Source organism: Alosa alosa, chromosome 6, assembly GCF_017589495.1.
Source record: "Alosa alosa isolate M-15738 ecotype Scorff River chromosome 6, AALO_Geno_1.1, whole genome shotgun sequence".
Classification (NCBI taxonomy): Eukaryota; Metazoa; Chordata; class Actinopteri; order Clupeiformes; family Clupeidae; genus Alosa; species Alosa alosa.
In genome coordinates this window covers 27,875,622-27,895,626 of record NC_063194.1, presented here as the reverse complement: position 1 = coordinate 27,895,626, position 20,005 = coordinate 27,875,622, and the positions used below count along the sequence as shown (strand labels likewise).

General features: G+C 40.5%; 1 protein-coding gene across 2 annotated transcripts; it reads right to left on the bottom strand.

Annotated features, from left to right (window-relative positions):
- Nucleotides 1–7,826: 7,826 nt before the first annotated feature.
- On the bottom strand, nucleotides 7,827–15,839 carry si:dkey-283b1.6 (extensin). 2 transcript variants are annotated; one of them, XM_048244751.1, is made up of 5 exons: nucleotides 15,601–15,839; nucleotides 12,133–12,218; nucleotides 11,935–11,995; nucleotides 9,826–10,060; nucleotides 7,827–9,536 (listed from the first exon to the last, which is right to left on the bottom strand). In XM_048244751.1, the coding sequence occupies exons 1-5, from the start codon at nucleotides 15,729–15,731 to the stop codon at nucleotides 9,432–9,434; spliced, it is 618 nt and encodes a 205-aa protein (XP_048100708.1). In that variant the 5' UTR covers nucleotides 15,732–15,839; the 3' UTR covers nucleotides 7,827–9,431. The 2 variants fall into 2 exon arrangements, with proteins under 2 accessions (XP_048100708.1, XP_048100709.1); XM_048244752.1 differs by lacking the exon at nucleotides 12,133–12,218 and having other exon boundaries at nucleotides 15,601–15,689.
- Between the last annotated feature and the right edge of the window lie 4,166 nt (nucleotides 15,840–20,005).

Genomic DNA, 20,005 nt, shown 5'->3' with positions numbered 1-20,005 from the left:
TTTATCCATATGGAGATCTTCAAAGGCTTGCGCTAATTCCAACCCTGTTTATAAACGAACCTGTCTGTTGCTGACAAGGCCTATCTCAAATTTCCTGTTTAACTCTTCTACATAGAATAGGCTATAATTGCGCAAACATTTCAAATCCCGACTTTAAAACGACAAAGCGTGGACAGGCAAAATAGGCTATTAGGCTACAAACAATTTCCAAATCAGTTTCAGGCCTACGCTACGAGCTGGCCTAAGATCCAAGTGGCAGACGGATAGGTTACATTACAACAGTAAGACAAAATATACACATTTGGACCAAAGGTCCATTTATCGTTTTTTTTTTTTTCAAACTGCAGAAATCAAATTATTAGGCTGTTCGCCTACAGTAGTTGACTACATAGCGGCTTGTTATCTCACATTAACAGTGTAGATGCAGGCTTGTTTTTCGCACAACCGGAAATAGTCTCCCTGACATAGGATATGCTTTTGCAAAATTTTATAAAATATATAGAGAACGGAAAAAAAACGTTATTAACCGGTTTTGTGGATTTCAGAATAACGTTTCTGTTCCGGAACAGTTAAAAGACCATTTTGTTTTCGTTTCCGTTTCCGCTCCTCGTAAAATTCCGTAAAATTCTGTTCGTTTTCGGTTTTCGTTCCTTGAACTGGTTCGGAGCCCTGGTCAGAATACCGATCCTGTGTATGATTGAAGTGTTAATTAATTTTTTTGAGCATATATTATATATTTTTTTTATATATATAATATATATTTACATAATATTTACATAATTAACATAATATATTTACCCCACACCCCCCCGAAGAAAAAAATGAAAAGTAAGCCCTTTTAAGATTTACATATATGTTTTTAGGTTATCTTGCTATGAAAAAAGATGCAGCATGACCTGTTTTATTAGATTAGATTAGATTCAACTTTATTGTCATTGTGCAGAGTACAAGTACAAAGACAACAAAATGCCCTAACCAGAAGTGCAATGTGAATACAAAGTATAGACAGGTGGTTGCATAGACAGTTCAATATATATAATGCAGTATAGTATATGGTTGGTTTACAGAAGGTATGTGCAGTGTATTAGAAGTAACCTTATAAGTTATGGTTATTATGAACAATATTTTTATGAGCATATAGTAAGAATAACATATATTTTATATATATAAAGTATATATATATATATGTATTATATCTGTATATAACAGTACCAGTGCAAAAACAGTAACATTTATATATTAAGTGTATGTGCAGGATGAATAATATGAAGAGCAGAGAAAAAATGTGGGGGCTAAACTTCAGATGTGGAGAGAAAGGGGTGTACAGTCTGGTTGGGGTGACAACAGTTTTTGATTTTCTGCAAGCATCACTTGCCTAGATGGCCTCGATGGAGAGTGAGGAACCAGAGAAGTAGTTTTCATAGTCTATAGGCAAAGCAGTTGCCATACCAAACTGACACAATTGAGGATGCTCTCAATGGTGCAGAGGTAGAAGTTCACCAGGATCTGAGGGAGACAGGTGGACCTTCTTTAGTCTCCTCTGGAAGAAGAGATGCTGGTGAGCCTTCTTGATCAGGGTAGAGGTGTTGAGGGTCCAAGAGAGGTCCTCAGAGATATGGACAGCCAGAAACTTGAAGCTGCAATATAAATGGTACACAGTAGTTTTGAGAACAGGCGGGACCCAGTAAGCCCATGACATTCTCTATTCCTGTATTGACAAGAAATAGAACACAAATGCATCGACTTATAGGGTAAACCAGTCCAATCTCCTACCCGCTACCTCAACCCTCAGATGTTTTACCCTGGTAGAGTTCTCACGAGAGCCCAATTTGAATTGTGCCCACAAGATACTCTGGCCACGAGCAATGATCCAAATAGACCTCTCCAGAATAAGTCCCGCCTCCTTCCATCCAACCTTTCCTATGGGAAATAACATGGAAGAAAGATCGCATTACCTGTCAAACTCTGTAGGTGACAAAGTAGAAAAGCTGCTGGGCAGATTGGCCTCACACACATTTTCTGCCATCTAGTTTCCACTGGATTTTTTATTTTTCTGTGCCATTTAAGTAGTATAGTCTATATAGTCTGAAATGAGATGTTAAAAAAATATAATTGAGACAATCTTTTCAACTTCGCTACCTACAGATGTTTTATTATTATATTTCAAACTGTATACAAAAAACATCCGAAATATAGTCTGAAAGCATGTTAACTATTTGAGGTTAAGTTTATAAAAAATCGTTGTGGCTTACAGCAGCCAACTATTTAGGTTAAGTTTATAACGTTCTGCCTCCCACCAACCGCTTCTGCCTCACGCTGCCGCATCTAGTTTTGTTGGTAAACGGGAAACCCGTGTATAGACAATCCACGCCCGGAAGTTGGATGGATACGGAAGTTACGGAGGCGGGACTTATTCTGGAGAGGTCAATTTCTTCTATCTCTCGAGCGAGAGGCACCAATCAAATCGGTGTAGGCGGGACAAAGGTGAGCTACACTGATGACTGACACTGATGAATTGTTGTGATTGGTCGTAGCGTTATCCAACTGCGTGCAGTGAGAGTTTCAAATGCATGCTTGGTGCCGCCCCTCGAATTGGGCCATTTTCATTACTCGTGGCCAGACCCTTAATCTGAAAGATTCCAGGGTCTGGTTTACCAGGCTATATTTCCCCAACACTTACAGCAAAACTAGCACTCCTAAATATCAGATGTCTTTCAAACAAATCATTCTTATCTAATTTGCTCACTTCCGGCTAACAATGTCTTGAGAAACTAACGTTATCAGAGCTATCTACAAGTTTACAAGGAATTTGCGGCATCTGCCAAATATTAATCTGTCACAGGTGGCAGATATTGTGGAACATCACACGAAAACTAAACGATCCAAATTGGATGGGGGGATGTAAATTGTTCCATGAACAATTTATATATGAAGGTAAAGTCAGTCAGCTAGCTTGATGGCTAATACCAGATAACTAGATGTCCAACGTAGTAGGCCTAGATGGTAGTGTCGTGAGATCACTGTGCAACCAATCTCTTAGAAAAAACGAGGAGCCGCACAAACAAGGTGTAGTGAACATTGAATCTGTCAGGGGCAAAAGGAACAAGTACGCCAAAATAGCTATTGTTTACAACAGTCTTTTTGAAGGGGGTGCGTTGGCCAAATAATATTAAAAAGATGCAACACTGGTTTGTCAACAAAAACGTTGTCTAGAGTAGCCTATGCATCAATAATTGACAAACAAATGTCACTGAAGCCTAGTTGATTAAAGGATGACATCTTACTTGCAACAGTGTCGATGTCTGAGACCTGGGCGATGTTTGAGCATCTTGCAATGTTAATAACAAATGCACCTTCCTGTGTAGACTACAGTAAGGAGCCTAATTTGTTAAAGTTAGGTGTGTTTTATGGGGAAATGTTTTGGACATCATACAAATGATGGTCATATGAAGGTCATATGTAGGTACATTGTAAAAGGCAATCTTACATAAAAGCCAAGCTGGTATATCATTGATTAAATGCCTTTGTGTATGTGTCCTTCATATGACCATAATTTGTATGATAGCCAAAACATTTCTCCATAGAAACACGCATAAGTAGCAAATTGTTGCAACACTATGGAAGACAAAGCTCTTATTTCTTTCCCAAAAGTTTTAGTTGTTCCACGAGTTAAGGTTCAGAAACTTTTGCTAATATGTTCCACTCACCGTGCTATTACTAACACTACTTCAGCCAGCAAGACTGCGGGGATATGCTGTTTTGTGTGTTGGTAGAGGACTCTGTAATCACATTGTTGCACATGCCACGCACTCAGTTGGTCATTAAAAAAACAAAAACATTGGGACGCTGCAGAGTGAAATCCACATTATATATGCCCTATAAAAGGTTAGTGTCAAAGTAACAAGTAAACAGAAAAAGAAACATATTTTATTGAAAAACTTGTGGACATCATAGAAATACACAACATGGAACAATACATGAACACCCAAAATGAACACAATGAATAAACTATAAACCAATTATATATATATATATATACACACACACACACTAGAGATGCACCGATATGGAATTTTAGGGCCGATAACGATAACCGATATTTATTGGCCGATGTGTTGTTGTTGTGGCCGATACGATAACTGATAATATTACTCTTGAAAAAGAATTGTGAAAAGTGATTTGGGGAAAGCATTTAATGAGCATAATTTTATTGTAGTAATTTTACCTACCATCAAATGATGGACAGAACTCACAATAGTACGGCAGGAAACAACATAACAGTAGCCTAGCCCTAGGCTACAGGCTATGTGTGGCCCTTTAGCCTGACGTCAGTGAATTGCGAGTGAGTGGCTAGAGTTGAATCGTTTTCAAACTAAACATAAACGGCTCAGTTTGAATAAGCTACAGGGAAAAATCAGAGTTTGTGAGGGAAACTTAGGTTTAGGTTCAACTGCAGGTAACTGAATAAAGCTGCAACTCCTCAGACTGTATCTTATGTCCGTCTACTCTGGGAGTGAACTGTGCATGCTCGCATGACTGGGCCTTTGGTCTTGCTTAAACAGTGGATGTGTTAACCACACAACTCCCAGTAATACGCTCAACAGGCAGAAATGATGCTGGGTATGACATGTCTGTTCCCTGCAAGCTCCAATAATGTAACCCGACTTAAAACAGTCGATAGAGTTTAGATTCAGATTTTCCCTTCACACCAACACAATGAGAATTTCAGAGAGCAAATATATAAATGATTGTCTTTATCACTATCTTCATTCAACAAAAATATGCAAAACTGCTTCAGGTGATACAAAATGCAGCAGCTAGGATTCTAACAAAAACTAAAGAACTGACCACATTACTCCAATTCTTAAGTCCTTGCACTGGCTTCCAGTAAGTCACAGAATTGACTTTAAAGCACTATTGCTTGTTTATAAATCAGTAAATGGAGCAGGACCTAAATACTTGTCAGACATGCTTTAGCAGTACACACCTTCTCGATCCTCTTAGGTCCCAGGTGAAAAACCTGCTAGTAAAACCTACAGTTAGAACTAAACATGGTGAAGCAGCTTTTAGCTGCTATGCGGCTCAGCTGTGGAACCAACTTTCGGATGACATCAAAAAGGCCCCAACTGTAGCCAGACTTAAAGGGGAACTTGGCAACTATTTCAACTTAATAAACCCGTTTAGAAATCATTTGGATGGTTAAATGACCTGTTCCGGTGAAAATGGTGACTTTCCCCGCTGCGCCTAGCGTCCCCAGGCGGAAAACCATCCGGAAAGAGAAGTGAGAAACAAGAAACTCGTTTTAAATCGTGTTTCTTACCTTGTAACATCCACATAGTTCTGCCAAACTTATGCTAACAGTTCGCTAGCTTGTAAACAAATCCATGTGCTTTATCATTACCTTTTCACACAGTTTGAAATAGCATAATGTGCAATTTCTCCAGCAGAGGGGGAAATCCTGCCAAGTTTTCCTTTAAGACCAAACTGTTCTCAGATGCTTTCTGCTAACTGTGCCGAGTTTCAAATTCTGAATCTGCCTTGATAATTATTCTACCTTGTCTTTTATTACTTTTTTTACTACTTTTGCCTTTGTTTTGCTTAATTATTCTTTATTTTTTAATTATTTTACCTTGTGTTTTATGTTTTCTTTTTATTATGATCTTTACCTTTTAACTATTCTTTGACTATATTGCCCTTCTAAATGCTTTTATTTGTTATTATTGTTTGGTTTTGTTTATGTAAAGCACATTGAATGACCTCTGTGTATGAAATGCGCTATATAAATAAACTTGACTTGACTTGAAGCTGGTGACACGCTCCACCTCAGTCCTGTTGATGAGAATGGGGTGTGTGCTAGCTTTAGATTTCCTGAAGTCCACAATAAGCTCTTTGGTCTTCTTGGTGTTGGTGGAGAGCCAGGTTGTTGTCAGTGCACCACGATGTTAGGTGCTGGACATCCTCCCTGTAGGCCGTCTCATTGTTGTTGCTGAGGAGACCAATCACTGTAGTGTGGTCATGAGCCATGTACAGGTGTGCAGTATGGGGTGAAGAGGGAGTAAAGGAGAGGGCTCAGCACGCATCCCTGTGGTAGGCCGTTGTTCAGGGTGATGGTTGAGGAGGTGTGGTTATCTAACCTTACAGACTGAGGTCTGTTGGCTAGGAAGTCCAGAATCCAGTTGCAGAGGGAGATATTGATGCCCAGTTCACTGAGTTTGGTGATCAGTTTGGAAGGGATGATGGTGTTAAATGCTGAACTGAAGTCAATGAATAGCATTCTCACATAGGTGTTGCTGTTGTCAAGGTGGGACAGGGTAGAGTAAAGTGCCATAGAGATGGCATCCTCCGTGCACCTGTTCTGATGGTAGGCGAATTCAGTGGCGTAACTATAGTAGGTGCAGCAAGTGCAGTTGCACCAGGGCCCGTGACCTCCCGGGGCCCGTCGTTACCCCCCCCCCTCCCTTTTTTTTTTTTAGAACTTCACCATTAAGAATCAAACTATCAAATAAAATCGGCTAAAATTGTTATGTGGTGTTATATGTACACAATAAAAAAGACTTTGATTAAAAGAGAAAAGGGGTAATAGGGGTAATTACCATCTTTCTTTGTCGTCATACTGTTTCGCCAGAGTATCTTTCTTTCTACTGAGATGCAGCAAGGATTTCTGGGTAGGCTAAGTGATTTGTTGTGATTTTTTGAATGGATGGTGGCTGCACATTTCAGTCATCGTTCCCACCAAAATGCCCTTCAAACACGAGAGCGGCTGCAAGAAGCGGCAGGAGCGTAAAGAGCAGAGAGGGGGAAGGGTGTACTGCTCTCTCATGTTGTTTCTGACATTGCCTGTGACTGTGGCAACAACTGAGCGATCTTTTTCCAAACTCAAACTTATTAAGACCTACCTAAGGAGCAGCATGGGGCAGGGGAGGCTCAGCGTGCCTGTCCATTGAAAATACGAGAGCCAGAGCATTAAATGTTGGGAACATCGTTGACGATTTTGCACAACGAAAGGCTCATAAGATGGCCTTCTTCTAATGGCCTAATTCACGCATATTGGGGATTGTATGCATATGAATGATTTTATTTGGTTTCTGCACGGTTAAATAAGTTAGGCTACATTAAGTTTTGTTTCTGCGCAGTGCGAGTTTATAAGCAAGCAATCTACGCTTGCCGTTTCAGCAGAGTGTTGAAGAGGCGCATTGAGTGTTCCCATAATTCCATGCGAGTTGATGTTAATGCAGTAATATTAGATTACCCTGGTCTGCAGGCTGTTAATAAAATTATTTTTAATGTTTTCACATGTAATGGATCCTATGTAGTCGTGTGTTTTTTATTTGAAATTGTAATCAGTAACTACTAAACTACTTCGGTGCCTCAGGCCCTTTGCTTAAACAATTGAAGTCACCCTTAATGTGTATTGCATGTATCAGAGCTAATTCATCCTGGGCTGAAGTATGTCGGTACGGGGCCCGCGCAGCACTCTTGCACCTGGGCCCACCATCGCTTTGTTACGCCACTGGGCGAATTGGAAGGGGTCCATGGAGGGTAGTATTTGACATAGGGGTCCCAGATAGCAGGAGTGAATAACATAATCTGTGGGATATGATTGAGGGGCCTAAAAAGACACATCACATAGATTAACATAATCTGTGTTGACTGAGGGGCACTTTTCAGATATCAGGGATGGAGAACACAGTAACAGAAGTTTGGGCTTCAGGGCCCCCTGAACCCTTGGGCCCCTGGGCCTGGTAGGCCCATAATCCATCCCTGCATGGGACACACTGGATCCGACCTTGATGCACCCATGCAGTGAAACACCATAATATTACCCCTTTTCTCTTTTAATCAAAGTCTTTTATTGTGTTTTCACATTTAACAACACATAACAACTCACAACATACAGATTAACACATTATATAACAGAAAATAGACACATAACTAAAGAAACATGAATAAAGAAAATTTAAAAAAGGGGATGAGGACAATAATACTCACATCATACAATGTCACTAGAGTTCACTGGTGTAAAAACAGGTTGCCAGATACTACAAATTGATATTACCCTGTATATAACAACAAATTTGTTCAAGTGTTAAGTGGTACATTACACTATTGATCCAATGTTTAAATGTAGGTGGAGATATCCCTTTTCTGTAAAGACATGGTCACACAGAGATATACTCAGGGATGGCACTAGAATAGAATGAAATAAAAACAGTTATGTGCAAGAACGCATAACAGAAACATCAGTGTATAACCTACTTATATATAAAAAAATCATACGTTCTGGTTCCAGTGCTCTCGGAATACATATGGAAATATCCTTTTTGAGAGGCCATCATAGATGACTCAAATTATACACCCCGGTCTTATAGCAATGTGCTTTAAAGTTTTATGACATCATCCCTGATGCTGATATTTCTGTTGACAATAATACTCTGATTACATTTTGATATTAATATTACAGTAACAATTAAGGGAATTTAAGTGAACACACAACCACTAAAAACCTTTCCTGTTGGGGTGGTGTGAAAAGTTCATGAGCTTTTAAAATTGAATCGACAACTGTTATCAACTACTGATAACAGTTTGGTCCATTAGCCAATACCAGGTTGAGGCGTCATTTACAATACCCTGTGTGCACTGACAAGGACTTTGACCATGTAGCTCATAATCGAGATTTGTGAGAAGTGAGGCAACTTTCCCATCTAAATGCTGTTTTACAGAAAAGGACTTTTACAAGCTTCTCCCGATAATGTGTAACTAGCCTTATCACGCTAGTTAACTAAGACGAAGACATAAAAGTTGTGATCGAGCGTTGTGAATGTCACCTGACTTCTCCCAATGCTAAAAACATTGTGTACCGCTGGAAACATGGATTTTTACTGCCAGTGCTGCCAAAATGTGATTGTTGCTTTTGAGGAATGGAAAATATGACAATGTATTGTGGCCGACTCGCTTGAGGGAAAAGACTTGTGTGTATACATTCAAAACATAAATATATCTTATGAATTTTAAATAATTTACAAATTCTCAAAGAAAAAAAAAACATTCCTGATGTGATTCTTTGTATGTTGTGGACAAGCCATATTGTAAACTATTCTTATTTGGGGACTCTTCTCAATTTCATCTTGCCATGCCTCAAACATACGTTTTGTTCTGGGACGCTGTAATTACTAAACAGGCCTCTCCTTTAGTCACTGCGTCATCCATCTTTCCTCCGGAATGCTCCACATTCCATCATCAGTCCAAGATGAGTCAGCTTTTTTCCCCCCGTTCACCAGCTTCTGCCAGTTTCCAGTCTTTGTGCCCGGGACTAAAGTCTTTAACCTTTGAGTCTTCATGCCCAGGCAACACATGGCACTGTGGCCCAAATAGTAGTCCATGTTCTCTGATTTCTTCTCTGCTCTGGCCTTCCCATCACTGAGACTCGTCCTTTACGAGCCTGCGGCAGAAGATGGAGATGGAGGCTCAGGGAAAGGGGGAGTGTAGGGAGGAGGGGGCGCGTCTGGTGCCATGAAGAGCTCTGGCTTCATTTCCAGCTGAGGGAGGAAGAGAAATGTTCATATCGAGAGTTGCCGCGACAACACCATCACGCTTCATCTAGCTTCACAGATGGCATCGGACTGACTGTCCTATCTCCCTACACCTACAGTGTTGAGAAGTTAGCAAGCTAAGTAAACAATAAATATTATAAGAAATGTAACAATAATACAATAATTATAATAATAATAACAATTAATGATAATAATAAAATTGTAAATTAAAAAATGCTTTAGGCTTTCAGGTTTTTTAGAGAGAGAAAAGACTGTCTGCGCTTTGACGTGCTACCTCATGATAAGCGGGCGGTGGTGGGCTGAGGCTTCTGACTTGGCTGTAGCGAGGAGGCCGGTAGAGGTCATCGTCGGGCACGGAGGGGGGATACGGGATGATGTAGACAGACGAGCTGTCGGCCTCGCGAGCGGTCTGCATCCGACTGCGCTCCTCACGGGCGCGCTGCAGGGCTCGACACGAGGTGTTGCAGCACAGGATGACCACACAAAAGCAGATGAGGGGAACAAAGATCCTGAGGGGGGGGAGGAGAGAGAGAAAAGGGTCAGAAGATCTGATCACACATCCTGCATCCTGATGTGTGTGTGTGTGTGTACGTATGTCTATAATGAAAGTGTTGTGAATCAGAATCATTTCTGTAAATGTACATACTGTGTACTTCTTATGGGGCAAGTCCAGATTACTGTTACTTTTCTTATCTTACTGTATTTTATTTCTATGGTTTATGTGGGGAACGCAATTGTAAACATTTGCAATGAGCATGTATCTAGTGTTATTATTAATGTTTACGTTCCCAGTGTCTGTTCCTTCACACACTTCCTTTTCCCCTCTGTACTACTAAGTTTGACTTTTACTCTAGTCACTCAAAGCTAAAGATAATAAATTATGTACTGGTTTTTGTTGTATGCTCCAGATTAAGAGCATAGTTTTTTCTGCTTTAAAGCACCTAGGCTGTTCAGATGCTGGTAGTAACTAATATCATTTCCATACATTCTTTGATTCTTTGATTTGATTCTCTTTGACTTTGAATTTTATTTTTGTCATTTTGTTGCACCTTTATTTATTTATATTACTGTTTATTTCAGTTGATTTCCTTTTAAGTTTATCCTGCCTAGTAGGAATACTTGGTCAGATGATATTGTTACAAGTTTGTCATTTTACAGTTTTTTTTTCAGTGTCTAACTAGTTGTTACATTTTCAAAACTCTAAACACAATTAGCACAGCATCGGTCTTTTGGGGCCATACCATTCACACATTTCATGTCGTTTTCACACAATATGCAGTCAGTGAACACATTTCCACTATGCTTACATTTTCTTAACAGACAAGATACCTCCCAACAAAACTATGGATTGTTTTTGTAGTATTTACGAATGTTAACACACAACATCCCACAATAGCAAACACAATATTACAAACCTTAGATACACTATAAAAAACCTCTGCTTCTGCTACCAAATGGTTTTCATCTCAGGTGCATCGCCTTGGATAATATCAGATGCGATGTTGATGAAAACATGTGGCCTAACTCTGAAGATCGCAGAGATTAGATACAGTAATTTTGTGTTTTTTTTTTAGTTCTCGCCCTTTTTATCTGGGCTTTTTGCTGTTGTTTTTTGTTCAGAATGCTCTTGTGTGTTTCATGGATATTTTGTTCACTGTAAGCAATACTGTAAAACTGTTTTTGTTCTATCATATTGTAAGCAGTATTTCTACTGCATCTCCTGCAGTAAACAGTAAAGGGAAAAAAACTGATTTGCTTTTTACTGGAATGCAAACCATGAATGTGGGCATACAGTTCCCAACCAAGAAATTCAGTGTAAAAACTGTGGAAAGAGCATGTTTTGCATGCAAATACCTGTAAAACTGAAATATAAAAGTCTATGCCGTTTTTGTAATGTCAACAATAGCCAGTATTTTGAAACCTGGTGTACTTTGATTGACTGCATGTACCTTGTGAAGTGAAAACAAGTGTTATTCTTTGACAGAATAATTTCATTTTGAGTCAGATTTCCAGTGTTTTGGTAAAGTTAGTGTGTGCAGAGAAAGATGTGTTCTGTTTTGAAATGAAGAGTTAGTATATATTTAACAAAATGTGTTTTTGAGAAGAAAATGATCCATTTGGCCAATTGTGTTTTGTAGGTGTGAGTCTGTTTTAAGAGTTTAGAAAAAGTATCTGAAGTATGGGTAAGTGCTTGTTAGCGATTGAAAAAAAACTGTAGTTATCAATAATGAGATGCTTTGTATGCAGATGGGTATACATATATTTATAATGTTTGTTCTGTAACTGTCTTAATGCATTATGGAATTTACAGAGTAAAATACAGAATATGCAATACTTGCGACTTCCATTTATTTTTAGAAGGGAAGAAAGTAGGCTCACTTACTCCAGTATGGGAAATGACATATCCAATCCAGACATCTTTACTTTGGTGACCTGATGGCACGCTGTAGAATGGAGCAAATCATTATATTAAGCCAGGTCAACAGGACAGCCTTCACTGAGAACACACTGTATACTTTGCAACACCCTTATTCATTGAAGGGCAATACATAATGACCATAGTGTCTCGTGGATTTCTCACTTATAACTGTAGTCCAGTCATTCTGTCTGGTTGGACCCTTATAGATGAGCCCCCACTTGATGGGGTTCTGCTCAAGGTTTCTTCCCCTAAAAACAAAGGGATGTTTGTCTTGCTATCAATGCCTAAGTGCTTGGTTTAAGGGGTTCAGTCTCTGGATACTACCATTTTAGTTGTTATTGATACTACATAAATTAATAAATCAAATTTAATTTAATTGAAAAATAATTTAGATCTCCTTAAAAACTGTTTGCACCTATTTCATTTAGATACCTGTAAGACATTTTACTGATGTGTCCATGGGATATTGCGCATTCAGAATTCACTGAATTTAAACATGAACATTATGAAATTGTGGATTGAAGTCTCTGATTAAGTGGATTGAAGTCTCTAGTCTCTAGTTTTACCCTGAGAGAAGCCAATAATATTACAGAAGACAGATCATACCGCACTGATGACAGATATGCAGAAAAAGATTAAATAATGAAATGCTACCAACCACACTATATCTAGTCAAATACAACTGTGCTAAATCACAAAGCAACCTTGTCCCATTATGTGTCTTAAGTGATACACCACATAAAATATAGTCATCCTCATTTTTAATGAACCAGTAGTAGCAGTTGCAACAATATAATTCTCTGTTGTTGACCCATCTATTAATATTTTGCAGCCCTGCAGAAAAGACACAGTGAATGACTGTGACAATCATTTTCTTTGTGGTGTCAAGATAAGCAGCCAGTTGTGCAAACAGATGTAGGTTACCCTTAGCAAGTAGATGGATGTGTCGCATATAGAACGTTATATGTGCATGGCATTGCTTTTTGTTTGTGCAAGGGTCTGGCGACTGCTGTCACATTCATCATATGTCATCACACGACTTTTGAAGCAGCTCTTGACTGATTTTATGCCACAATAGGCAATTGCCAAAAGGCCTTCAAATGATTTGATTGTGAAAAATGTACTACACTGAATTATCACCTTGCAACAAGACATCACCCTGCAATTGTGTTTTAAAGTATACAATATGATAAGATGTTTTCAGTGTGTTAGATGTATATGGCTGTCTGAGAAAAGAAACAGGTAAATCCTCATGCGAACCCTAGGAGCGGATGAGTTAGCCACACTATCTAGCCTGGCTAGCGCCACCACTTCTCAATGAGACATGGTCTGGGAACCAAACGTTCATTTTCTCGTATTTGAAAAAAATGCCCAGATCCGTTTATTGGGTGCCACGGATGTCTATCAAATGCGTCTGTGCATAGCTCATCATCGTCTTGCTTTCCCCCCTGTTCTGTGATTGGTTCCCTGGGAACACCCAGGCTACCCACTATCAGTAATGAAATTGGGTTTCACTGGTCAGTAGCCTAATTCTGTTTTTTGTTTTGTCCATTTAATGACTGCAACACAAATCAGTCTTTAAAGTGCTATCATGTATGACAACTATGACTTATATCCATATGGTATTTGGATTTGATGTACAGCATACCCTCGTCCACATCACACAATAAACCAAAACAACCCAAAACTACCCAAATTCCAGCTTCTGCATTCTGAAACAGATCCAGAAGGCCATGTAGGAGGGTACCACAATATGGTGACCCTCTGGCTTGCATACATATTATTTAGCACACCGGACCAATTTTTAAGCTATGTGAGCAGGTCGCACACACAAATGCACTGCAATCACACATCAGATCCAATTACAATACACTCTTCTCCGAGGGGTGCAGGAATAAACAGTCAAGGCCATGACTTTGAAACTGCAGTGTTTCCATGACAGTCTCAAAAAGGCATCTCAATATCTGACAGGCTGGATTTTTTATGTTGCAAACCTTAGGAGCCAATCACATCAATTTGTGAGATAGCTACCCAAAGCATTCCGATGTGACAGGTAAGTGATACTGTTGTCAGAGGTGAGACTATTAAGGTCTATGAATAATAAATAAGGCAAAAGTTCAGATAGTTCTATTCAAACCATTTTACATTCACTGCAGGCCTCTGTTGAGCGTCTGCTGAGTCAACCATCAATTAACTCTACGCTACGAGGTCACAGTCAAGACTCTTCCTCTGTGGTTCCTCATTGGTGGAATGAGTTATGTAATGTTCTACATTTTTAAGAAACGTACGACTCATCTCATTGCACTTCATTCATTTCTCTTCCAGATTCAGGGTTTGTATGTTTACAAGTTGGTCTTTTGAAGAAACATGTTCTTAAAACTCAGTTTCACAAAGATTGTAATGTTCACCTCTAATCTAGTTGTAATGTTCACCTCTAATCTAGTTGCCTCATTTAGGATTTGCTCGGGTAAGAAAAGAATCTATGCCCAAACAACAAGTTATATTCTACACACTGAGTGCTGTTTGTATCAAAGAGTAGGTTTTCCAAAAGTGTTCTCTTTCATAGAAATATGGCATTGACTTTAGTGATTGTTGTAAACTATGAGCCTGGTTAATTTGTCTGATGCTGCTGATCAGTGACACTGAAAACCTCCCTTGTGCTCGACCTGCATGTTTTAAGTATAGTATAGAGTATAGATACTCTTTTGATCTTTGCATTTATCCCATGCGTGAATTAGTGAAACACACAGAGCACACAATGAGCACACAGTGAGGTGAAGCACACACTAACCCAGATCAGTTAGCTGCCTTGCTACAGCGGCGCTCGGGGAGCAGTGAGGGGTTAGGTGGCTTGCTCAAGGGCACTTCAGCCGTGGATGTGGGCATGGAAAAGCAGTGCTCAACCACTTCCCCCGCCCACATTTTTCCTACAGGTCGGGGATCGAAACGGTAACCCTTCTGATCCAAGCCCGAAGTACGCCACGTAAGTCACGGCTGCCCCCTTTTTTTTATATAGGCTATAGATGTTTTACTCTTTAATTCTTAAAAGCAAATACAGAAATAACCCCCAAATAACAGTTTCCCCCTCAGGGAAAAAAGGAGCATTGTAAAGACGGTGTGCAGACTCACTAAATCGCAAACAGCCAAACCTTAGACCATTGTGATCATTTCTACAGCACCTTGTAATTAACATCACATGTGCCTCCATGTGAATAGCATGGGCCGATTCCAAAATCACTACGCCGTGGCCTACTGGTTAGCACTTCAGACTTGTAACCGGAGGGTTGCCGGTTCGAACCCCGACCATTAGGCACGGCTGAAGTGCCCTTGAGCAAGGCACCTGACCCCTCACTGCTCCCCGAGCGCCGCTGTTGTTGCAGACAGCTCACTGCGCCGGGATTAGTGTGTGCTTCACCTCACTGTGTGTTCACTGTGTGCTGAGTGTGTTTCACTAATTCACGGATTGGGATAAATGCAGAGACCAAATTTCCCTCATGGGATCAAAAGAGTATATATACTTACTTACTTACACACCATTCCCTCACCACAAGACACTGCCCACAGAGTCCGACTGACAGGATTTAAGAGACCATTTGACCAAAGTCAGAAGAAACAAGTCAGACTTCTTACCTCAGAGATGGTTTGTTGTTTTCAGAGTTGGTGACGGTAGAGCTCTGAGAGGCTCTTGGTGTGTCTGTGTGTGTGTGTGTGTCTGTGTGTACACACGGACGGGTGTCTCTTATCTGACAGGGGTACACCATAGGACTATAAGAGACCAGATTAGGTTTTATGGCAACAGCCACGGCCTTAAAGGTGCAGCACCTGGACTGTTCACACACAAGAGGCCAAGTGGGGCTCAGTCAGTCAGTTACAGAACCGACTATACGTCACACAACATTAAGTATGGTACAGAACCGACTAAATGTCACACAACATACGCTACAGAACCGACTAAATGTCACAGAACATACGCTACAGAACCGACTTAACGTCACAGAACATACGCTACAGAACTGACTATACAAGCAAATTCAGCTCAGTCATGGGCCCCGGCTGCAAAGGTGGGCATCCTCTTGGTAAAAATAATCTTTGAGTTAAAAAATAAGACTTGATACACTCTATCCACTGTAGTACAGCGGCTAAGCACTGGAATCGTTCAGTTTTTGCAGAAAGCATGAAACTTGGCACAGTTATACTACTACCCCTAGTGATCAAAAATTAAAATGGACCCCAACAAATAGCGCCCCCTAGTGGCCACCATTTTGAATTCAAATATGGCCACCATTCTTAATAGAATTGTTGATACAACTTCAAAATTAGCAAGATAAAAATGTCTTTTAAGTTCTAAAACTTAACTTTTAGGGTCAAGGAAGCTATTGACATGATTTACAAACAAACCTGATGTTGACCATTTTGAAATCCAATATGGCGGATACCAAATGTGAAAATATAGATAGACCATCTCTATTTTTATTCATGATAGAAATATCATTCAAAAACAATTGCAAAGTTTGAAAAGTCATTTTATCACAACCTCAATAATATATGAGGCATCAAATATAATCTGGTAAGATTCCAATATGGCCACCGTGTAAGAAAATAAGCCAGAAATTCTATATTTTCTACCTTCTCTTTCTGAGCAAACCTTAACTCTTACTGCTGAAAAAATTATACACTTTAAAAAATGAAACACATCAGATCTCAATGGGGAAAAAACATCATGCTGGACATCTACATTACATTACATTTTACTGACGCATTTTTAACCAAAGCGACTTACAACCTGGTAAACAGTTTAAAGCTTTTAAAACAATTCTCTCAACAATTGTAGAACAATTTAAAACAATTCAAAAAGGTAGAGAACAATAGGAAAAGGTGCATCAGTGAGTGCTGTTTTTATACAGTCAAGTGTCAGTTTTAGTCAGGTGATAAGTGCTAGAATTATCTAGTTGTAAGTTGTGCTACGAGATGAGATATTCTCTGGAGTTGGGTCTTCAGGAGTTTTTTTGAAGATGGAGAGGGATGCCCTTGCTCTAGTAGGAACTGGTAAAAGTTTGGATTGACCTTAGCGTGGCGTGTCATTTTACTGAGGAGCGCAACAGATGGGAGGTATGCCCATGCCAGAGCTGGAGACTACTTTGTAGGCAAGCGTTAGAGACTTGAATTTGATGTGGGCGGCCATAGTAGCCAGTGTGGCTGGATGAGCAGCGGGGTAAACGTGCCCTTTTGGGTTGGTTGAAGACCAGACGCGCCGGCGCGTTCTGGATCATCTGAAGGGGTTTCACTGTGACTTGCCTGTGCCAGGAGTTGGGTAGCATCTTGAGTCAAGTCTCCTGATTTTCCATATGTTGTAGAGTGTGAAACGGCATGACCGGGCGACCGAGGCAACATGATCAAAGAAGGTTAGTTGGTTGTCAAGAACGACTCCTAAATTTCTTGCAGCCCTGGTAGGTGCAACAGACAGAGAGTCAATTTTGATGTTGATGTCATGATGTATAGTAGGTTTAGCTGGGAGGTGAGTGTGTCTTCATCCATGTAGATATGTCTGAGAGGCAATCCGAAATCCGTGCCGAGACCAAGGGGTCATCAAGTGGAAAGAACAGATAGAGCTGTGTGTCGTCTGCATAGCAGTAGTATGAGAAGCTGTGCGAACGGATAATCTGTCCCAAAGAAGTGGTGTGGATAGCAAAGAGAAGGGGGCCCAGTACTGAGCCCTGGGGGACCCCTGTGGTGAGATGGTGAGGTGCGGACAACTGTCCAAGCCATGATACGTTAAACAAGCGTCCTGTTAGGTAAGATTTAAACTGATATGGACTGGGTAATATGTTAGGAACAAAAGGATGCCACTTCGTTATTTGGGAATGAAAATTACCAATCCACAGAGGACTGAATTCAAAGACCCCCCAAAAATCTAAGTGAAAAAATGTGTCTTTCCAAGGATATCCCTCCCCAGACCATCACTGGCCCACCACCAAAACCAGTCATGCTGAATGATGTTGCAGGCAGCATTGCATTCTCCAAGACATATTCAGACGTCACATGTGCTCAGGGTGAACCCGGTCTCATTTGTGAAAAGCACAGGGTGTCAGTGGTGAACCTGCTAATTGTGTATTCTATGGCGAATGCTAATTGAGCTGCACGGTGCTGGGCAGTGAGCATAGGTCCTTCCAGAGGCCATCGGGCCCTCAGGCCCGGGTTAGGGACCCTCAACCATCCTGCCCAGCTCTCCTAGAGCAACTGTCTCCTGGAATCTCCTCCATGCTCTTAAGACTGCTCTGGGAGACACAGCAATCCTTCTGGCAATGGAACGTATTGGTGTGCCATACTGGAGGAGTTGGACTACCTGTGCAACCTTTGTAGGCTCCAGGTACTGGCTTATGTAGTGACACTGACCCAAGCCAAATGTGAAACTAGTGAAAAATCAGTCAAGAAAGATAAAGATGGAATATGTATCAGTCTTGGACTTGCTATATCATAACAACCTGCTAGACCCTATGCAGTCTGTTTTCAAGAGTCATTCTACTGAAACTGCTTTTCTGTCTGTGACCGAAGCAGCAAATGTTTCTTTAAAAGACTTGACAGATGCTAGCATCCATGGGTTTTAGGCTCCTTGCTAGCGTGCCAGCCTCTAGGGGGCAAACTAGAAGGATTGAGCCCAGGCAAGTGCAGGGTTTAGTCACAGTTAAAACTTCACACATAGCCTAAATGCACCACCGTTTTTGACTCTGTGTCAGAATTTATGGTTACTTCCTTAAAATCCAAAATGTCTGCCATTTTAATTATGCATGATTGTCACATAATGTATTTCATAATGCTGAAAGATGGCTATAGACATTTCATATTATGTGTTAAAAGCTGCATAGCATTATAAATGTAGAAAAAAGGGCATATTTTGGTGGCCATATTTGAAGTCAAGATAGGAGCCACTAGGGGGCGCTATGTGTTGGGGTCCATTTCAATTTTTGATCACTAGGGGTAGTACTATAACTGTACCAAGTTTCGTGCTTTCTGCAAAAACTGAACGATTCAGGTAAAAATCTGGCCTTAGCCGCTGTACTACTGGTTTCACAGAAATGTTGTTATTTGGACATTTCAAAAAACTCTCTTTCCAGTGAAGGCAGCAACCCCCCACACACAACAGGTGTACCTGCAGGGAATCTATCTGGATCTATAATCTCATATTTGGATTTAGGGCTACATCTACTTCAGTCAGTTTATCAACAGGCTGGGATGTGTACAAATATCTGGCAAGAATATGTGTTGAAGAAATCCACTGAAGACTATTCTTTGAGAATTATGTTAGAAAGTACAGTGTCCTTCTGTGACAGTGTTTCCCATACATTGACATAGTATAGTATATATACTCTTTTGATCCCGTGAGGGAAGTTTGGTCTCTACATTTATCCCAATCCGTGAATTAGTGAAACACAAACAGCACACAGTGTACACACAGTGAGGTTAAGCACACACTAATCCCGGCGCAGTGAACTGCCTGCATCAACAGCAGCGCTCGTGGAGCAGTGGGGGGTTAGGTGCCTTGCTCAAGGGCGCTTCAGCCGCTTCCTACTGGTCGGGGTTCAAACCGGCAACCCTCCGGTTACAGGTCCGAAGTGCTAACCAGTAGGCCACGGCTGCCCTCAAATTGATTTGTGACTTATTTGTGGCGGCCCACCACAATATCAACATTGACCACCACCCAATGATTTTCCAGGTTGTACTAAATTGTGCTTAAATCTGGTTAGCATCATAACCACACTAACTTGTGCTAACTTGTTAAAAACTGTTGTATTCAAGTTAATTCTGCAAACCAACCACCACAAATGGAATTAAATTCTGTGGGAAACACTGTGTGGCATACAGCAGGAATATCCTCTCTGCCTTCCTTATTCCACACAATAAGCCTATTTCACAGTGTCCAGGTGTCCGGCCTCATTGATGTTAATGATGCCTTAATTGGCAGGGTAAAACGTCTTCCTGCTTTTGTCTTTCCTGTGGACTTTTCTTTTGCTGTCTATGGGACAGTGCTGTTCCACAG

Bases quoted from the DNA above. Each gene is read 5' to 3' on its own strand.
- si:dkey-283b1.6 (XM_048244751.1), bottom strand. From the start codon at position 15,731: ATGGTGTACCCCTGTCAGATAAGAGACACCCGTCCGTGTGTACACACA. The intron at 11,996-12,132 runs GTGAGAAATCCA...TCCATTCTACAG, and splicing joins TGACTGGACTACAGTTATAA to CGTGCCATCAGGTCACCAAA. The intron at 10,061-11,934 runs GTAAGTGAGCCT...CCCCCCCCTCAG, and splicing joins ATGTCATTTCCCATACTGGA to GATCTTTGTTCCCCTCATCT.